This window comes from Syngnathus leptorhynchus, chromosome 1 (genome assembly GCF_054491065.1).
Source record: "Syngnathus leptorhynchus isolate UIUO chromosome 1, UIUO_Slep, whole genome shotgun sequence".
NCBI lineage: Eukaryota > Metazoa > Chordata > Actinopteri > Syngnathiformes > Syngnathidae > Syngnathus > Syngnathus leptorhynchus.
In genome coordinates this window covers 18,916,097-18,931,248 of record NC_141195.1, presented here as the reverse complement: position 1 = coordinate 18,931,248, position 15,152 = coordinate 18,916,097, and the positions used below count along the sequence as shown (strand labels likewise).

Here is a 15,152-nt window from a genome sequence, read left to right as displayed (position 1 = left end):
GGTGGTCTATAGTGGTCTATATTGTGGTACATACACATGTACATTCATAAATACCGATCAACGAGTACCCTGTTTCCTTTCATGCAAAGAGATAATGCAAGACTATTTAGTGTTAATATCGCTCCTTAATAAAATCATAATAAGACATGGCAAAACATCCCATAACAAAACCTTAAAATCTAATATGAACCAAATTTCTGCTTTGTCCCTCAACTGTTGGCCTTGGGGATGGATAGAATTGTAATGAGTTAAATAGCGTAACTACAGCCCACATTTTGCTTGCTATTATTACCCTCATTAATCAGACAATAACACTTACACGCTCCAATGTTCTTAAAACTGCACAACGCTGGGGAGTTTGGGATTTTATTTCTCCGACAATAATGAGTTGTCTCCCATCTTTATAGTACATTGCAGAAGTTCATTAAAGCCGTGAAGCAATCCAAAACAAATTCATACAACTGCCACTGGAAAAATGGCTATTTTTAACGTGTACAATCAGATGTTTACAGATATGTAAATAGCAACCACACTGATATAAAGACCACACAATTGTCAACACAGACGATATTGGGTGTCACTTGTCAAGAGAAACCCGTAGCAACGTATTAGTCCCAGGTTGTCCATTTTGTTTAGCATTCTCACACATAAATGTCTCATCCAAACATGATAACAATAGTTTTAACAATATGCACTTCATATAAGTTAAAATGATGACAAACGTTGTAGCCAAATGCCCTGGAGATTAAAACATGGTCCAGCGCCACAGAAATAGGTATGTCTTGGAAATGTGTGTGACCATAAGCAGGTCATCTGGAGGCATGCTCTCACCGCTCCGATTATTTTGCATGTATGGGGAGAGACAGAAAACATTGATTGATTGATTCTTTTCAAGCCATTGTGGATCAGATGCTACTGGTCTACTGTTGGGTTTGCTTCCTGCTTTGGCACATTGTCTCTGACTTCCCCTTTCAGCTCAGCAAGCTGCTCTGAATGGACGTCGACCGCGCCGTTCACCTGAGCTAGGTAGGAGTCCGAGTGTCTCTCAAGTTCTGCCCTGATCCTCTCCAAGTGCTCGGCCAGTTCCCCTAAGCTTCTGCACTGGCCTTCCACATGGCTCACTCTGCTATCAACGTCTTTCACCTCCTTCTGAACTTCTTTCGCCGTGGTCCGGCAGCCTTGAAGCCCGCCGGTGAGCTGTCTCTTCAAGGCCACGAGTTCTCCCTTCAGCTGGGCCAGACGCCTCTCCCCGGCCCCCAGAAGAGAGGCTTGGTGGCCCACTAGTTTGGTGATTCCTTGCACCTGATTGACGAGCTGCTGTTCCCGCTCTTCCCACGTGGAGTTGGCATGGCCCACTTCACTTGCAATCAAACGAATAGAGTCCTTTAGTCCCTTGAGAGTGCGGTTTACAGAGTTGATGTTGACCTTCAGAAGGGTGATCTCGCCATAGACGGACTGGCCTGCCTCTTCCTGGGCTATCCGCAAGAGTAGGTTCTTCAGTGTACTGTTCAGGCGGTCCAGCTGGTCTGAATGAAAGTCCAGACGATTGGTCATTTTATTCTCCATGTCCTCACACTCCCCCTCCTCTTCACTAACTCTAACACCCCCTGCTGGAGGAGTAGAAGGTGAGCAGGAGGTGCAGAGGAGCTCCAGGTCTACCAGGCGTTTTTCAATGCCATCCAGATTTCCATGAAATCTTCTCCTTACAGACTCGATATCTGTTTCCCGTGGTGGGACCACCTGGCCCTCCAACAGAGCTGGTGCTGTAGCATTGCTCAGCTCCTCCACAGCCACAATCACCCTTTCCTCCAGGGTCTTCAACTTGTCCTCCAGCATGTTCTTGAAGCCATCTAGGCCACCGGGCAACCTCGACACTCCACCTGCTTCACTCACTGTAGAATTGAGGCGGCCTTCCAGGTCCACCAAGCGGGTCTCAATCAGCGTCTCTACGTGGATGCTCTGCTCCCTGAGTGCTGATTGAAGCTGTCGCTGTGATTCTGTGAGACCTTTAACGGACTGCTCCAGGAGCAGCACACGCTGAGAGAGGCTGTTCACCTGCAATGATGAAACACTGTTTAGATTGTCAAAAACCTTTTGAATTTGCATCTAATATTTTTGTCTTGTCAAGAAAACAAATAAGAAATGAATATATTCTTTAATTATCAGGTGTAACTCCAGTAAGGTATGTTGACATCCTGCACATAAAATCAAGGACATTCATATCAAACATTCATTTGAAATGTGACTTTTTTTTTTTTTTTCATTACCTGTCCACAGCAGCTCTCTGTGAGCGTTAGGCCTTGGATCTGAGCCTGCAAAGATCCCAACTCCGCCCTCAGCCCAGTTTCTCTCCCATCAAGGGACTGCTGCATCTGCTCTTGGCCATCCATGTGCTCCCTGTGGCATTGTTTCTGCACAGCCCCGATCTTCTCCTCGCACTGGTTCTCAAGACGAGAGAGTCGCTGTTCAAATCCATCCAGGATCTCAGCCTGGATCCCAGCCAGCTTGTCCTGGAGGATGCTGTCCAGGTGAATTGAACCAGGCCCAGGGATGGGCCTGCCTCTTGCTCCTTCCAGCAGTCTCTTGAGCTGCCCGTCATGGCCCAAGACCATTCCCTAAAAAGGCATACATTTCAATGAGATTGAGGAAAGGTATAGTCATGTTAAACTCTTCAACACGTGGCACGAACCTGAATCTCCTCTAAAATGTGAGTCTTGGCTCGTAGCTCATCTTTGACTTCTGTCACCCTTCCAGCCAGATCTCCAAATCCGTTGAAGCTTTCCTCCCCTCCCAGTACACCCGGAGTCCCTATTGGGAGCAACCCAAATCCCATGGCTGAGTCCGGCCTGCGTGGCGTGCCGGGGAGCAGCGACACCAGGATCTTGTTGGTGTCTTCTCGAAGAGATGTGCGCAGTCGCTCCTCGAGGCCGGCCACCGCCCCATTGAGAGTGTTGAGACCCAAAGTGAGGCGCCGGAGATCGTCCTCCATGTGGTCCAAACGTTCGCCACTCACTCCAGAAATCCCAAATTTGTTACCTGTATTGCCATTGATGAAAGGACAGTAGAAGAAAGTGGGTCAGATGCGAAAGCACTAACGTTATTTAATCCTTATTCATTCTCACCAGTGTTTGGTTTTCCATTTCCGACAGGCAGCTGTCCACTGGGTATCGGTCTGTGATCATGTAGGTCGGGGTAAGGTTTGCCTGGCTCCAGCTGTGCTCCTCCAGGTTTCTGGTCAACGGGGACTCTGGGACCCTGGGGAACCCCTGTAATCCCTGGGCGATGGGGCAAAGCTGCTCCCTTGAAAGGAGGTGTCACGTCAGGCAGTGAGGTGGGTCCATCATAACAGTTGTCTCCAGAGTAACCAGGGCAACATCTCCATTCCAGCTCAGTCACCGTTTTATAACCCACTTTGTATGTTGGTTTGTGGAATGTCCTGTACCTGAAAGGAGAAAGTTCACCTTCAGGCATTATTTATGTTGTCAAGTTTTTTCAGACTATTAATTCAGTCTTTGTTTCAACTAATTATTGCAGACGAGTCAGGGGAGGACAGAAAGACGAGAAGGGTATGGCAGAGATAACAGGATGTAGTCACTGTCTGTGGGATTAAACACGGATTAAGGGGGAGATCATGAGATTAGTCAGAAGTGTAATGTAAATGATGTGGCTTTAGGACTAAGAGATTGAACCAGAGTCCTTATTGGAAGCTAGTGTTACCTTTTGTTAAGCTTAAATTTCTTTTTGATCGTTTGATTTGGATTCAATATTGTCTCATCACACACTTACACACACGCACGCACACACACACACACACACACACACACACACACACACACAAACTGATGTGAGTCATCTTTCTGGGAGGGAAAACCCACTCCTTTAATTTCCCCTGTGAGATACAGAATGTTATTACAAATGAGCCTTTTTGGGCAAATGAAAGTCATACGAACAATATGCATGCAGAGTCAGACCACCTTTCCTCCTAATTTATTCAATATTGGTGTACATTATTTACAAACACTATATATATATATATATATATATATATATATATATATATATATATATATATATATATATATATATATATATATATATATATATATATATATTCTACATAGAATACATTTTCTAGATGAGGGACAGAGACAGACCGAGAGAGTGAGTGAGAAAGAGAGAGAGAGAGACACAGAGAGAGAGAGAGAGAGAGAGAGAGAGAGAGAGAGAGAGAGAGAGAGAGAGAGATACTGTACAAGGGATGAGTTGTATATAATTGAGACTAGCGTTCAATAGTCCGTGAACTGTACAGTAGTAAATATTCCTCTCCTTTTTGAATAGGTTTTTGACACCAGAGGGCAGCCTTGATACAGTACAAACTCGAGCTTTTTTTGTCACTCTTTCATGTAAGGTAATGGATGTAATGTTAATCAGCACATTTTTCTTTGACAGGGACTCTTTTATTTACATTTGCGTGTCAACGTACATGATAACAGGACACTTCTGCCCCCAGATGCATTTGATTGTGTACTCAGCCTTGACGTATGTGGCGACTCCATCCTGCATCGTGCACGTGACGTTCCTCTGGACCACATAGGCACAGTGGTTTCTGCAGGGAGAGGAAAAGGAAATTGGAATTTAATATTCCATAATACGATTCATCCAAAAGTCTTTTTTCTTTTCCAGCTTTATGTGATGACAATATGTCTTCCTAGGTACATCTACAGTTCAGCTCTTAGACTAGTTAGATTTGTCCCACCACGGAGTCATTACCCGTAAAGTACTTCCAATAGTTTTTGTATCCTGCTGGACCAAAAACCTTCTCTCCTTCCCTCATCATTGCCAGAAGAGCGATTCCAACACCAAAATGATCCTTTGTGCAGCATCGGAAATTATTTTCTGCAATCTTCAGACTCTCATGTGAACACTTTCTCTCAGTCAATGGGGAGTATTTAGCAATACATGTGGCCCTTAATATTGCTCTGCAGCTGTTAGAGAGCAGGAAGGCCATGTTTTTGGAGGAGCAGGGAGGAACACGGGGGCCGAGCAGGGCCAACATGTTCTGAGTTAACAGGTTAAGAGGGTGAACAGGCAGGATTGCCTTTTACAATCTGCGAGAAAATTTTCCTTGCTAATCACTAACTGTGCGGACAGTGTTTGCGTGTCCTCCAATCATCTCATGTGCAGAAAAAGGGGGCCTGGAGGAACAGCTGACATTGACCCATATCAATGACAAAACAATGGCACTGCTTTTTACATGATGCAAAGACATTGCATTAGGAATCTCCTTCTTGTGCAAGATCCCATTCAACACCATTTTATAGTGATGGCCAGGAGTACAGTCATCGTAAGTATGTCCATGCAAATAGGTCAAGCTGTTCGTGTAGATTTACAGCAACAGGAAGCATCGTGATGTATGTGTGTGTGGTTGCGGGTTGACAAAATACCTCCCTGGGCTTACCGCTGATTAGGAGCAGGCGCAACATGTGCAAATGTTAAGTGTTACTCTTTGACTGTTTTCACACATCTGTCAAAGTGTTTCGCATCTGTGGGGGGTATTTTATTGTTGTGTCTTGTATAGAGGCCTTTACAACCTGATCATGCTGGAAGCGGGATCCCTCTCCGGGAATCTTTGTCAACTCTGGGTTTGGGAAGTCCTTTGAGGGGACTTTGTGATTAGAGATGTTTAAATAAACTTGTCTTGCCCTAACATTTGCAGAAAGAGAGACAGCTTACTTTTATTAGTTGCACATGCACACGCAGGTGTAAGCACACAATGTATTTTCATATCTCAGGACACATGCTTTATTTCTATAAATAGCAAATCATTCTTAATGTGCTCAAACTAACTGCTTATTTTGTCTGCTTCGGTGAAGAGGGAGAAGAAAAGATGACCTCCCTTATCCGGAATGATCTAAGATTAAATGTATATGAGGACAGATATAAGCTAATTCCTTCTGGGAGCTATTTTCACACATGAGTTCAAAACTAATATAGCTCAAGGAGACTGCTGTTCGAAAGTAGATATGACATTTGCGTTTGACAAATAAAAACGAGAGGCCGCATACGATTATTCGATAAGCGTAAAAAACGAAGGCATGGAGAAGCTCTCAATTTTTTTGTCAGGGTCTGGCAGTGTGATGTGTAAGAATGGGGGGGTTAGGTCAGGACGCTTGTAGAAAAAAGCTGTCAGTTCACCTAATAAATACTAAAAATAACTGCGGCTGTTTAGAAATGATCTAAACTGTCTACCGGGATCTTATTTCACTTCTCTCTTTGCCAGTAGTGATTGAACACGCAAGAGATCCATTTGGGGAAAGCAGAAAGAAAGTAATTGATAATTTACTGTGTCGTTCAAGGAACATGTCAGATGAACAATCCGTCAGATGTAAAAGGGTCACTAGACTTTTGGAATCTGACAACTACTTCTTTTTCACAATTTATTATGTCATTGTTAAAGTGATAAAGTTGCTTCAATTATTTGGGGGGAAATTTTTATTCATCCACTACATTAGACAAAGTAAAAAAGAAAAGCTTAACAGTGAGCTGCTATTCTCACCGCACTGTGACTCAGCAAACTGCACAAATATTAGTTGATTTTCATTGAAGATAAATAAAATATGCATGTGAGTATTTTATATTGTCTGTCTACATGTTGTGTTGTGCACCCTTTTTGTTCAAACAATTGCCGCCACAAGGGTGATGTTGCACTTTGTGCTAGCATTGAGCTAGGAGCTCTCAAGTCAAAGCAAAGAATCCGGTTGAACGATTTGAAGATTTCATGAATTGGGTCACACTGTAGTCTGCAAGTCTGCCCATTTACAGCTACACACAAGTTTTCAAGACTTGACATTTCACTATTGTAGAAATGTGCCTGTACCTCTCATTATATTAAAAACACTAGGTCCGCATGCTATCAGAACCACCCAACTGACCTCATGGTAAAAGTAATTCTCAAGTAAGTGAAACTGTCCTCCCAACCATGGCAGGTCATACTTGCTCCAACTCCAATCAACAAAAAAACACTCCTTGCCTCCTTCTGCCACGCCAGGAGAAACACGCTTCCCGGTTTCCCTCGTCTCCGAGGCCTACGCAAAAATATTGTCCTTCGTCACTTGTCTTTTTTTTTTTTTTACCACGAGCCCCATCCCACTGTAAATATTTCCAGTCTAGCATTACACATGTAAGCTTGCTCCCACGGGGACAGCTGAATTCCTATCTTGAATTTTCACGTGCAGCGTTTTTGGCAAATATTGCTGCTGAACCTCCTCCCCCTGCATGCCCCAAAACCACCCACCTTCCAAAGCCCTCCCCCCCTTCCACACATTTCTGTAGTCCCTCCTAAAAATCTGCAGACAATCCTGTTTTGATTAGGGACACATGCACATGGTCCCGGCTTTACCAATGTTTGTCATATAGAGATAGAGATATTTTTGTCCTGTCGTTTTTTTTTCGGACTTTCTCTGAGCTGGTTCTTTCTTTGTGTTTTGACAGCTTGGCACCAAAGAACCCAGCTTCCTCATTATTGCCTCAACTCTCACCTGCAGGGTTCTTGACTCTGTGAATGAACCCTGACGCTTTATGACAGGAGTGGTCTGGATTGAAAAATAAATCAATCTTTAATGGTTCCTTAAACAATTAATAAGGAGCTGACTCTTGAGGTTCTTGATTAGTTATAACAGATTTCCCCTGCCCAGTTTAAAGGCCAAGAGGATCATTTAGTCAACTGATTACACTTCAAGTCACTTAAGTGTCTTACATTTTTTGTTACATGCTCATAAAGACTGAGGGTCGGTTTGTACAACATGTAACATCAAAGTTGTCCAGTGTATATTTATTTTCCTCTTTTCCCCATATGGTTTTTGGTTTACATAATTGCATTTGATATGAGTCAGTAAAGCTTTTCTCTGTTTGAGCTTTCTGCTACTTTACAATATATGATGCTTAAACCACACACCATTGACTTTTTTTCTTTATTATCCTCTGGCATTTGGCAAAGCAGATAATCTTCTTAGAGTAAGAATACGTCTCAGTGTTACTAGAAAAAAGAGAGGTTACAAATTGGACTTGCTAATGAGGATTACTGCTTTTGTGTTGACTGTGGGAGTGTAACCAAAACCGATGGAATGTCATGCTTTGAATTCTTCATTTGGTCTTGAATCAAGCAAGCCAACTCTTATAGATTGAAACTATAGTGTTGCACAAAATATACGTATGGTTTGCTTGTATAACCGATTCTTTATGCAGATAATTTCTTTAAAAAGTATATATTGTAACAATTTGCTTACTTATTTTAGCGTAGCTCATTGCTATGCAAATTCCTATGCTTTGTTTACTGTTCAACTTTTACATTAAAAAAAATATCGAATATAGAAAGACAGAGGGTATCACTGACTGTTTAGGAAGTAACCTATTGCTTGCGCCAAAAATGATGCAGTAGACGAGGCGGTTAGTTCAGACAATAATCAGCGCCAGACATTTTCAAAGTTGTTTTTATCTGCACTTTCCCACATATATTTATAAAACTAGCCTCGTAGTGCTTCAGATAAATAAATAACTAGGCCACTTCTTTCATGTCGGTCACAGACTAAATTCAAAGATACAGTAAGCGGGTGAAGAGCTTAAGCCTAACAACTGCAGGGAGGGGGAAACATTCACCCAGCTCCGTTCAAAGGTAACAAAAACTTTCCTGGCCACATCAATGCAACGCACAGATCTGCACTTTAGCCCTTGTTTATTTATGTTAAGCTGAGCTATGATCCACAGATTCATATTTAAAGGAAACATATGTGCCATTAGTAGGAACTCAGCCTATGGGCAACTTTCCCACACGCTTGCTGCTTTAAATAGCCTATTTGTCCCAGGAGCTTGAAACTCAAATTGATGAATCAGCAATCTAGCAATTACTTTTACTTTTGGACGCGGTCCAAAAGAAATTCAGACAATGGCATCGCGGGCCATTGCTATTTGTGTGTGTGTGTGTGTGGGGGGGGGGGGGGTCACTACTATTTAAATTATTATATTAAAATAAACATCATCTTACTTTTAAAATGCATTTAATTTAATTTCATTTGAACAGACCTTGTTATAATGTTAATTTAACAAAATATAGACTATTTTTTACCTTACCCACTGGAGGAGTGAGACAGGACACTTTAGGGTTTTTTTGTATAAGATTACGCGCACTCGTGTGTCAATACCGTTCCGACCTGTGCGTCATGGATAACTGAAACAGGATGTTCCACCTGTTGTTGTCACTAAGGACTATCATACCTCAATAAATGTTTCGAATTTGATGGGATTGTTGACATTCTGTCCCGCGGGCCCCTATTTGCCGACCACTGGCGCACGGGCATGACAGCGTGTCCATCATCAATTGTAAATTAACCGCAAAGCTCATTCAAATTCTGAAGATGTTATCAACACAGAAGGTGATGAAATATAGCTGCGAGATGACCTGGGAATTTGACTAACCAGCCTTTGTGACCTCTAGCTGGAAACTGACTCCATTCTTGCTCTCCAGTGGACACTAAACACAAACTTACATCTTCAGCTAATAACCCTTGACCTTGACCACCTTTGTGTCGCCCCCCCCCCCCCCTCCCCCCAGTTCTACCCTCTGTTCTCTGTCCCATACATACATGAAAAATGAAAAGCCCTTGGCTAGATTTCTGATGGTGTGTGGCATCTGCTGGAATCCTAATTGATCTACACGGCCCACAAACCAGGCAAGGGACAATGTTCCACCTGTTGTTTATTTAGTCCTCCGCTGGTGTGTTGTCATGATGACAGATGAGCGTTATGTGCTCCATACTTTTTTTTTTTTAGCCTCAGACATCTTTAAATATATGTGACCACGATCTTTTAATGGAACAATGTAACCAAGTAGTAACACACAACACTTTAACACACAATTGCATTGCCATACACTTTGACACGGGTTATTTTTTAATACTCTATCCCTTCCATTAGGGGCAACAGGGTTGATTTATTTCTAGCGGTGGTCTTATTCTGTTGTGTCCTCGGGTCCCACTATGGTCAAGGTGGGTTAACACCTCTTTTATAACGGCTATAGTTAGACCTGCAAGCACATGTACAGGATTGTCACCCTGACGGCAAGCAATTACTGACTATTATAGATCAAAAAAGCATCTATAAATTTAGGTTCATCTGTCAATCATAAATGGGTAGTGTCAAAAGGTACAAGGCAAAAAATGTAAGCCTTGCAGGCTCAATTAATGAGTCTATTTTGAGTCATATTATTTTATACTCTAGTGCAGGGGTCACGGACACCGTGTAGTCAGTCCCAAATGATCACATGAGTAGCCTGCAGGCCTTTTCTAAAAGTGGCTTATCACTGATGGGACATTTTTTGAGGAATGTTGGAGAAGTGATCATTTCAAAAAGTAAAAACTGACAAAAGATATGTAAAAACTAAGTGTTGCATATTGATCTTTTCTATTTCTTATTTTTTGTCAGAAATCATTGACATGATGGGTGTCTTTACAAGACAAGTCAAGTCGTAACAGAATAATATTAAAGTTAATTTGATTTAGATTTTTTTAAATTTTGGAAGTGTGTCAGTCTGCGAGCCAGTCAGTACACAAACAGCTTGAAAAAGTTCATGACTCCTGCTGTAGATGATTATAATGATATGTCTAATTGCTATATTAAAATTATAGCTCTATTTGAAATTGTTGAGGTCTTATCCCAGGATCCTGAGAGTTGAGAGCACACTATCCAATTTTGGTAGATTTATGGTGAATATACAATGGTATCCTACTTTTTTATCGAGTAATTATTGCTATAAGGTATGTACCGTTTTAGTGTTTTTTCTTGTGGCAATGGAATTTCAAGCATGACAAGAAAAGTACGGACAAATATCTGTCTTGTGACCGTTGAGCGAAGATTTGCGACCTTGAACGAACCCTGATGAGAATGTAACACTTGCCAGCCCTCAGTGAGTTGGGGCTGTAAATTAATATTGAAGTCCTGATCTCTTTGAGCAGCAAACAATTGCGAGTGTTTTTGAAGGCAGGGAATGCTACATTCTCATCAGAGTTTGTTCAAGGTTGCAAATGTTGGCTAAACGTTCAACCAGAGTTTTGGTGATTTTTTTTTTTTCAGGCGATCATCTGTCAACTGTTTGGCGAACATTTCCAGTGACACTTGGACTCCACCAAGGTCGCTCTGTGTCACCAGTTCTGTTCATAATTAATTCATTTATGGACAGAATTCTTAGGCGCAGCTGAAGTCTTGTCAGTTCGGTTTGACAGTGTTACGTCTCTCCTTTATGCAGAAGATATGGTTCTGCTGACATCATCGAATCTGCATCAGTCTGTGATGGCGAAGAAGTATCTGAGCTAAAACGGCAAGTTCTCGATTTCTCGATCGATCTATGTTCTGACCCTCACCACAATCTGTGGGTTGTGACTGAAAGAACAATGCTGATCAGGGTTTCTCTTCCCTAGAGATGGGGTCAGATGCTTGGTCATCTGGAAGGGGTTCAGAGTCGAGCCACTGCTCAGTAGCATGGAGAGGAGCTTGATGAGGTGGCGTTGGCATCTGATTGGAATGCCTAATGGACACCTCCGTGGTGATGTGTTCTGGGCACATCCCAATGTGATGAAGACCCGGGACATTGGAGAGATTATGCCTCTCAGCTGCCTCATGGATGTCCTTGGAGGAGCTGGACAAAGTGGCTGGGAAGAGGAAAGTCTAGAGGTAAGGCTTCCCTGCTTAGATTGCTGGCTCAGTGACTGAACCAGATAAGCGGAAGAAAATGGATGGATAGCTGCATGGATGGATGGAAATTGTTGAAATGCTAAAAGCATACAGAGAATAATTGTGTATTTGGAGATGTGTAAAGGTTGTTTGTATCACTGTTATTTAAGTATTATTGTAGTATTTAACCTTTAGGAAGATGTACTGAATCCTGATTTTTGGCTATTGTCAGGAGGCAAGTACATAATGTATATTCACGTCTTTTTGGTTAATTGAGTACGTTTGTGGTATTTGGTGACCGCAAGTTCTTTAGCACTTCAATACTGTACATTGATGGATTTCTCCAAGTTGAAATTTGGCTTGTTCTGAAAGGTATGGATGAAACCTAAGCATGAGGAATGTTTGACTATTAGATGCTGCTAACTTCAGGTTGGGGGATGCTGCATTGTCCTAATTTGCAAGAGGTGAGCACACAAGGCAGGACGAAGGCAATATTTTCAGGCAGTTTGAGTAAAGCAGCAGGTAGCTGAGGAGCTGTCCAAAACCATAACCATTCTCAGGGGAAGCCAAGCAAAAGAGACAGGAAGGGGGAGGAAAACAAAGCCAAACATAAGCTATCTCTATCCAGCAAAACATATATCACAGATCTGTTCCAGCTCACAACTGCATGACGTTCAAATTGACGTAATGCTTCTCTGCTCATGTGCTGCAACCGCCCAAAACACATCAGGCCGGAATACAAGGCATGTGACAAGAATGAGTTTTCTTCACCTCATTTAAAAGATGCAAGGCAACTATTGTAGGGACACTCGTAATCTGCACTCTCCTGATATTTCTATTGATTGCTTGCACCCCTCCTTTCTGGCACAGGGGTGCTCAGCTGTACTTTAAAGAGTCCATCTAATGGAGTCTCCCCTGACACCCACCCACCCAACACACACACACACACACACACACACACACACACACACACACACACAGAGTGAAGAATCAATTCAGATGTCATCAGCTCATGTGCCAGCAAGATCAAAACATGGGCTTTCTTTGCCATTGTTGCTCTTAAATATTGCTCCCCCTCCCAAGTTCAGCTGGTCTTAGGTATGAAGTATTTAAAAAAAATAAAGGAGGACGAAACAGAGCATCAATTCAAAGATGAATTACAAAGCTCTACTTTTGCAAAGAAATACTCAACCTTCTAGTGTAAAGATGAATGACAATGTCACCTATGTGTAAAGGCGAGCACTTACTTGTGTCTGGTCATAGGCTTGTTTGGAGTGTGCTGAGGGCTGGGTCCAGCCTTGAACATGTTGTATCTGTGTCCATAAAAAGGATTGACATGACCTCCATAGAAAGTTCCTTTGCTGTCCACTACAAAGATGAACACTCCCAGGAGACAGACAGGCGTGAGCACCTGGTGCAACTTGACATTCATTGTTTTAGCTTGCCTTACTATTAATCCCACAGTCTGGAAAAGTAAGTTGGCTGCAGAAGAAATGAAGGCTGATGAGTAAGAGCTTTTTAGGCTCCTCGGGGTACTGTGCTGAAGTTCCTTAGACTTTGTGCAGTCTTTGTCAGTGCGCCCCGAAGGAGACGTGGAGTCCAAACAGATGTCACTCCAGCAGCATCTCGCCTGTGTCGCTTTCCGCTCGTACACTAACCCCACCGTGCACACATTGGACGGATTGGGGAGGAAGGAGGCTTGTGGGGCTCAAGAGGGAGGAGGGAGAACAGCACAAAGGTGTGCTGGAGGAGGGCAGAGGAGAGAGAGATAGTGAGGGTGTCTCCAGAAAACGTTTGAGCTACAAACACATGCACGCACACACACACATGTGTGTGTGTGTGTGTGTGGGGGGGGGGGGGGGGTATCACAGTTGAGGCTCAGCCCTCTCTGTACACGGCATGATGCATGAATGAGTGTGGGTGTGCGCAGAGGCAACGTCTGAAGGGGGAAGGCAGACAGGCAGACCTCATTTGCATAACCCACCCCAAATCCAGTTTGGCTTCACCAGCAAGAGGAGGACGATTTGATGTTTTTCTGTTTTATTCCATAGTACTGTATTTACTATATTTAACTTTTAGTGATGGTCCATTTCAACTCATCGGTCACAATTGTGATCAACAATGTGATGCATTTATCAATGCATGTACAAAAGTTCCTCTATCCATACCCAACAACAAAGGATTTGAAATAAACAACAACAAAAAGTCAGAGCTAAGTGACTGCTCGCACCAACATCAGAAGTCCTAATCCAAGTTAGGGTTATACACAAAGGTTGAATTGGGGCAACTGTATTTCTCGTTTTTGAATTCAGTAATTAAATACACCATATGGAAAGCAGATTTGAATAAACCAAAAATTAAAGAAAGGCAAAGGCATATCCTAACACATGAAATACTGAACCTTTGTGAAACCAGTTCTAAAAATCTATCTGTAATAATCATAATTTTTAATCAGTGCGGTTATGTTTCAACCCAAATTCAGTTTGTACATTTTAAACAGATCTGTACTGAGTTTCAGCTTTAATCTTTGAGTGACTATATACGTACTAAGTGTACTTTCAGCAAAGCTCATTGGCCCACGAAGGAGCTCGATTCCACGGCTGAGTTCCTCAATCACGACTGTAAAGACTCTGTTTCCAATTGACGTCATTGTCTCATTATGGTGCTAGTCTTTGCCAGGATATCTGGCTGAAGCCAGATTTGTGCACAGTGGCAGGAAGTCGAGACATGCCGTGGAGACTGTTACAGTGCAAGACAGGGAGTTCTGAAAATGTGACATCATTTGAAATATGAACATGTGAGTGATGACAAATGAACGTAAATGAAAATCACTTTGGAAAATCAAATTCATCAAAATCCCCCTCAAAAATTCCACAGATTTGTTTGAGCATCTTCTAACAGCATTTTCACAGCTACAGCATGTCATTAAAAAAAAGCCAAACTTTAAACTCGGGACTTTCACTGAACACGCTGAACATAGTGCAAAAGAAGTCCGAGCCTGACTTAAAACGAGAAAAAAAAGCAAACTCAGAGAGGGTCAGAAGCAGGTGTCTGAAATGGCCTATTTGTTTGCACAGTTGGTTTAGCGGGTCGTTCTCACCTGACTGCGGGCTGCGCTCCATTTAACCTCCTCTCTTTACTCTCCATTTACAGGTCAGCGTGAAAGGAAAACACAACATCAAAAGGGCACATCACATAAGTGGGTGAGTTTCCCAAAGCATTTCATAGAAGCACTTAAAAACACAACTGGGGGATAAACCACTGAAGACATTTTGGAGACTTTACATCCTTTCATCCACATTATGTGATTCCGTCGACTCCGACGTTGTTCATTTCCTCAGATTATACTTTGTAAACTTCAAGAGCATATATGTGGAGCTTCTGGTCGTGTCTCGCATCCTCCTGAAGATTCATTCTGACATTTGAGAAGC

At 42.5% G+C, this 15,152-nt stretch overlaps 1 protein-coding gene across 1 annotated transcript; it reads right to left on the bottom strand.

Moving 5' to 3' along the window:
* Positions 1-498: 498 nt before the first annotated feature.
* Positions 499-13,153, bottom strand: emilin3b (elastin microfibril interfacer 3b). Its single transcript, XM_085921947.1, has 6 exons — positions 12,969-13,153; positions 4,484-4,606; positions 3,123-3,442; positions 2,690-3,036; positions 2,268-2,615; positions 499-2,055 (listed from the first exon to the last, which is right to left on the bottom strand). The coding sequence occupies exons 1-6, from the start codon at positions 13,151-13,153 to the stop codon at positions 913-915; spliced, it is 2,466 nt and encodes an 821-aa protein (XP_085778073.1). The 3' UTR covers positions 499-912.
* Between the last annotated feature and the right edge of the window lie 1,999 nt (positions 13,154-15,152).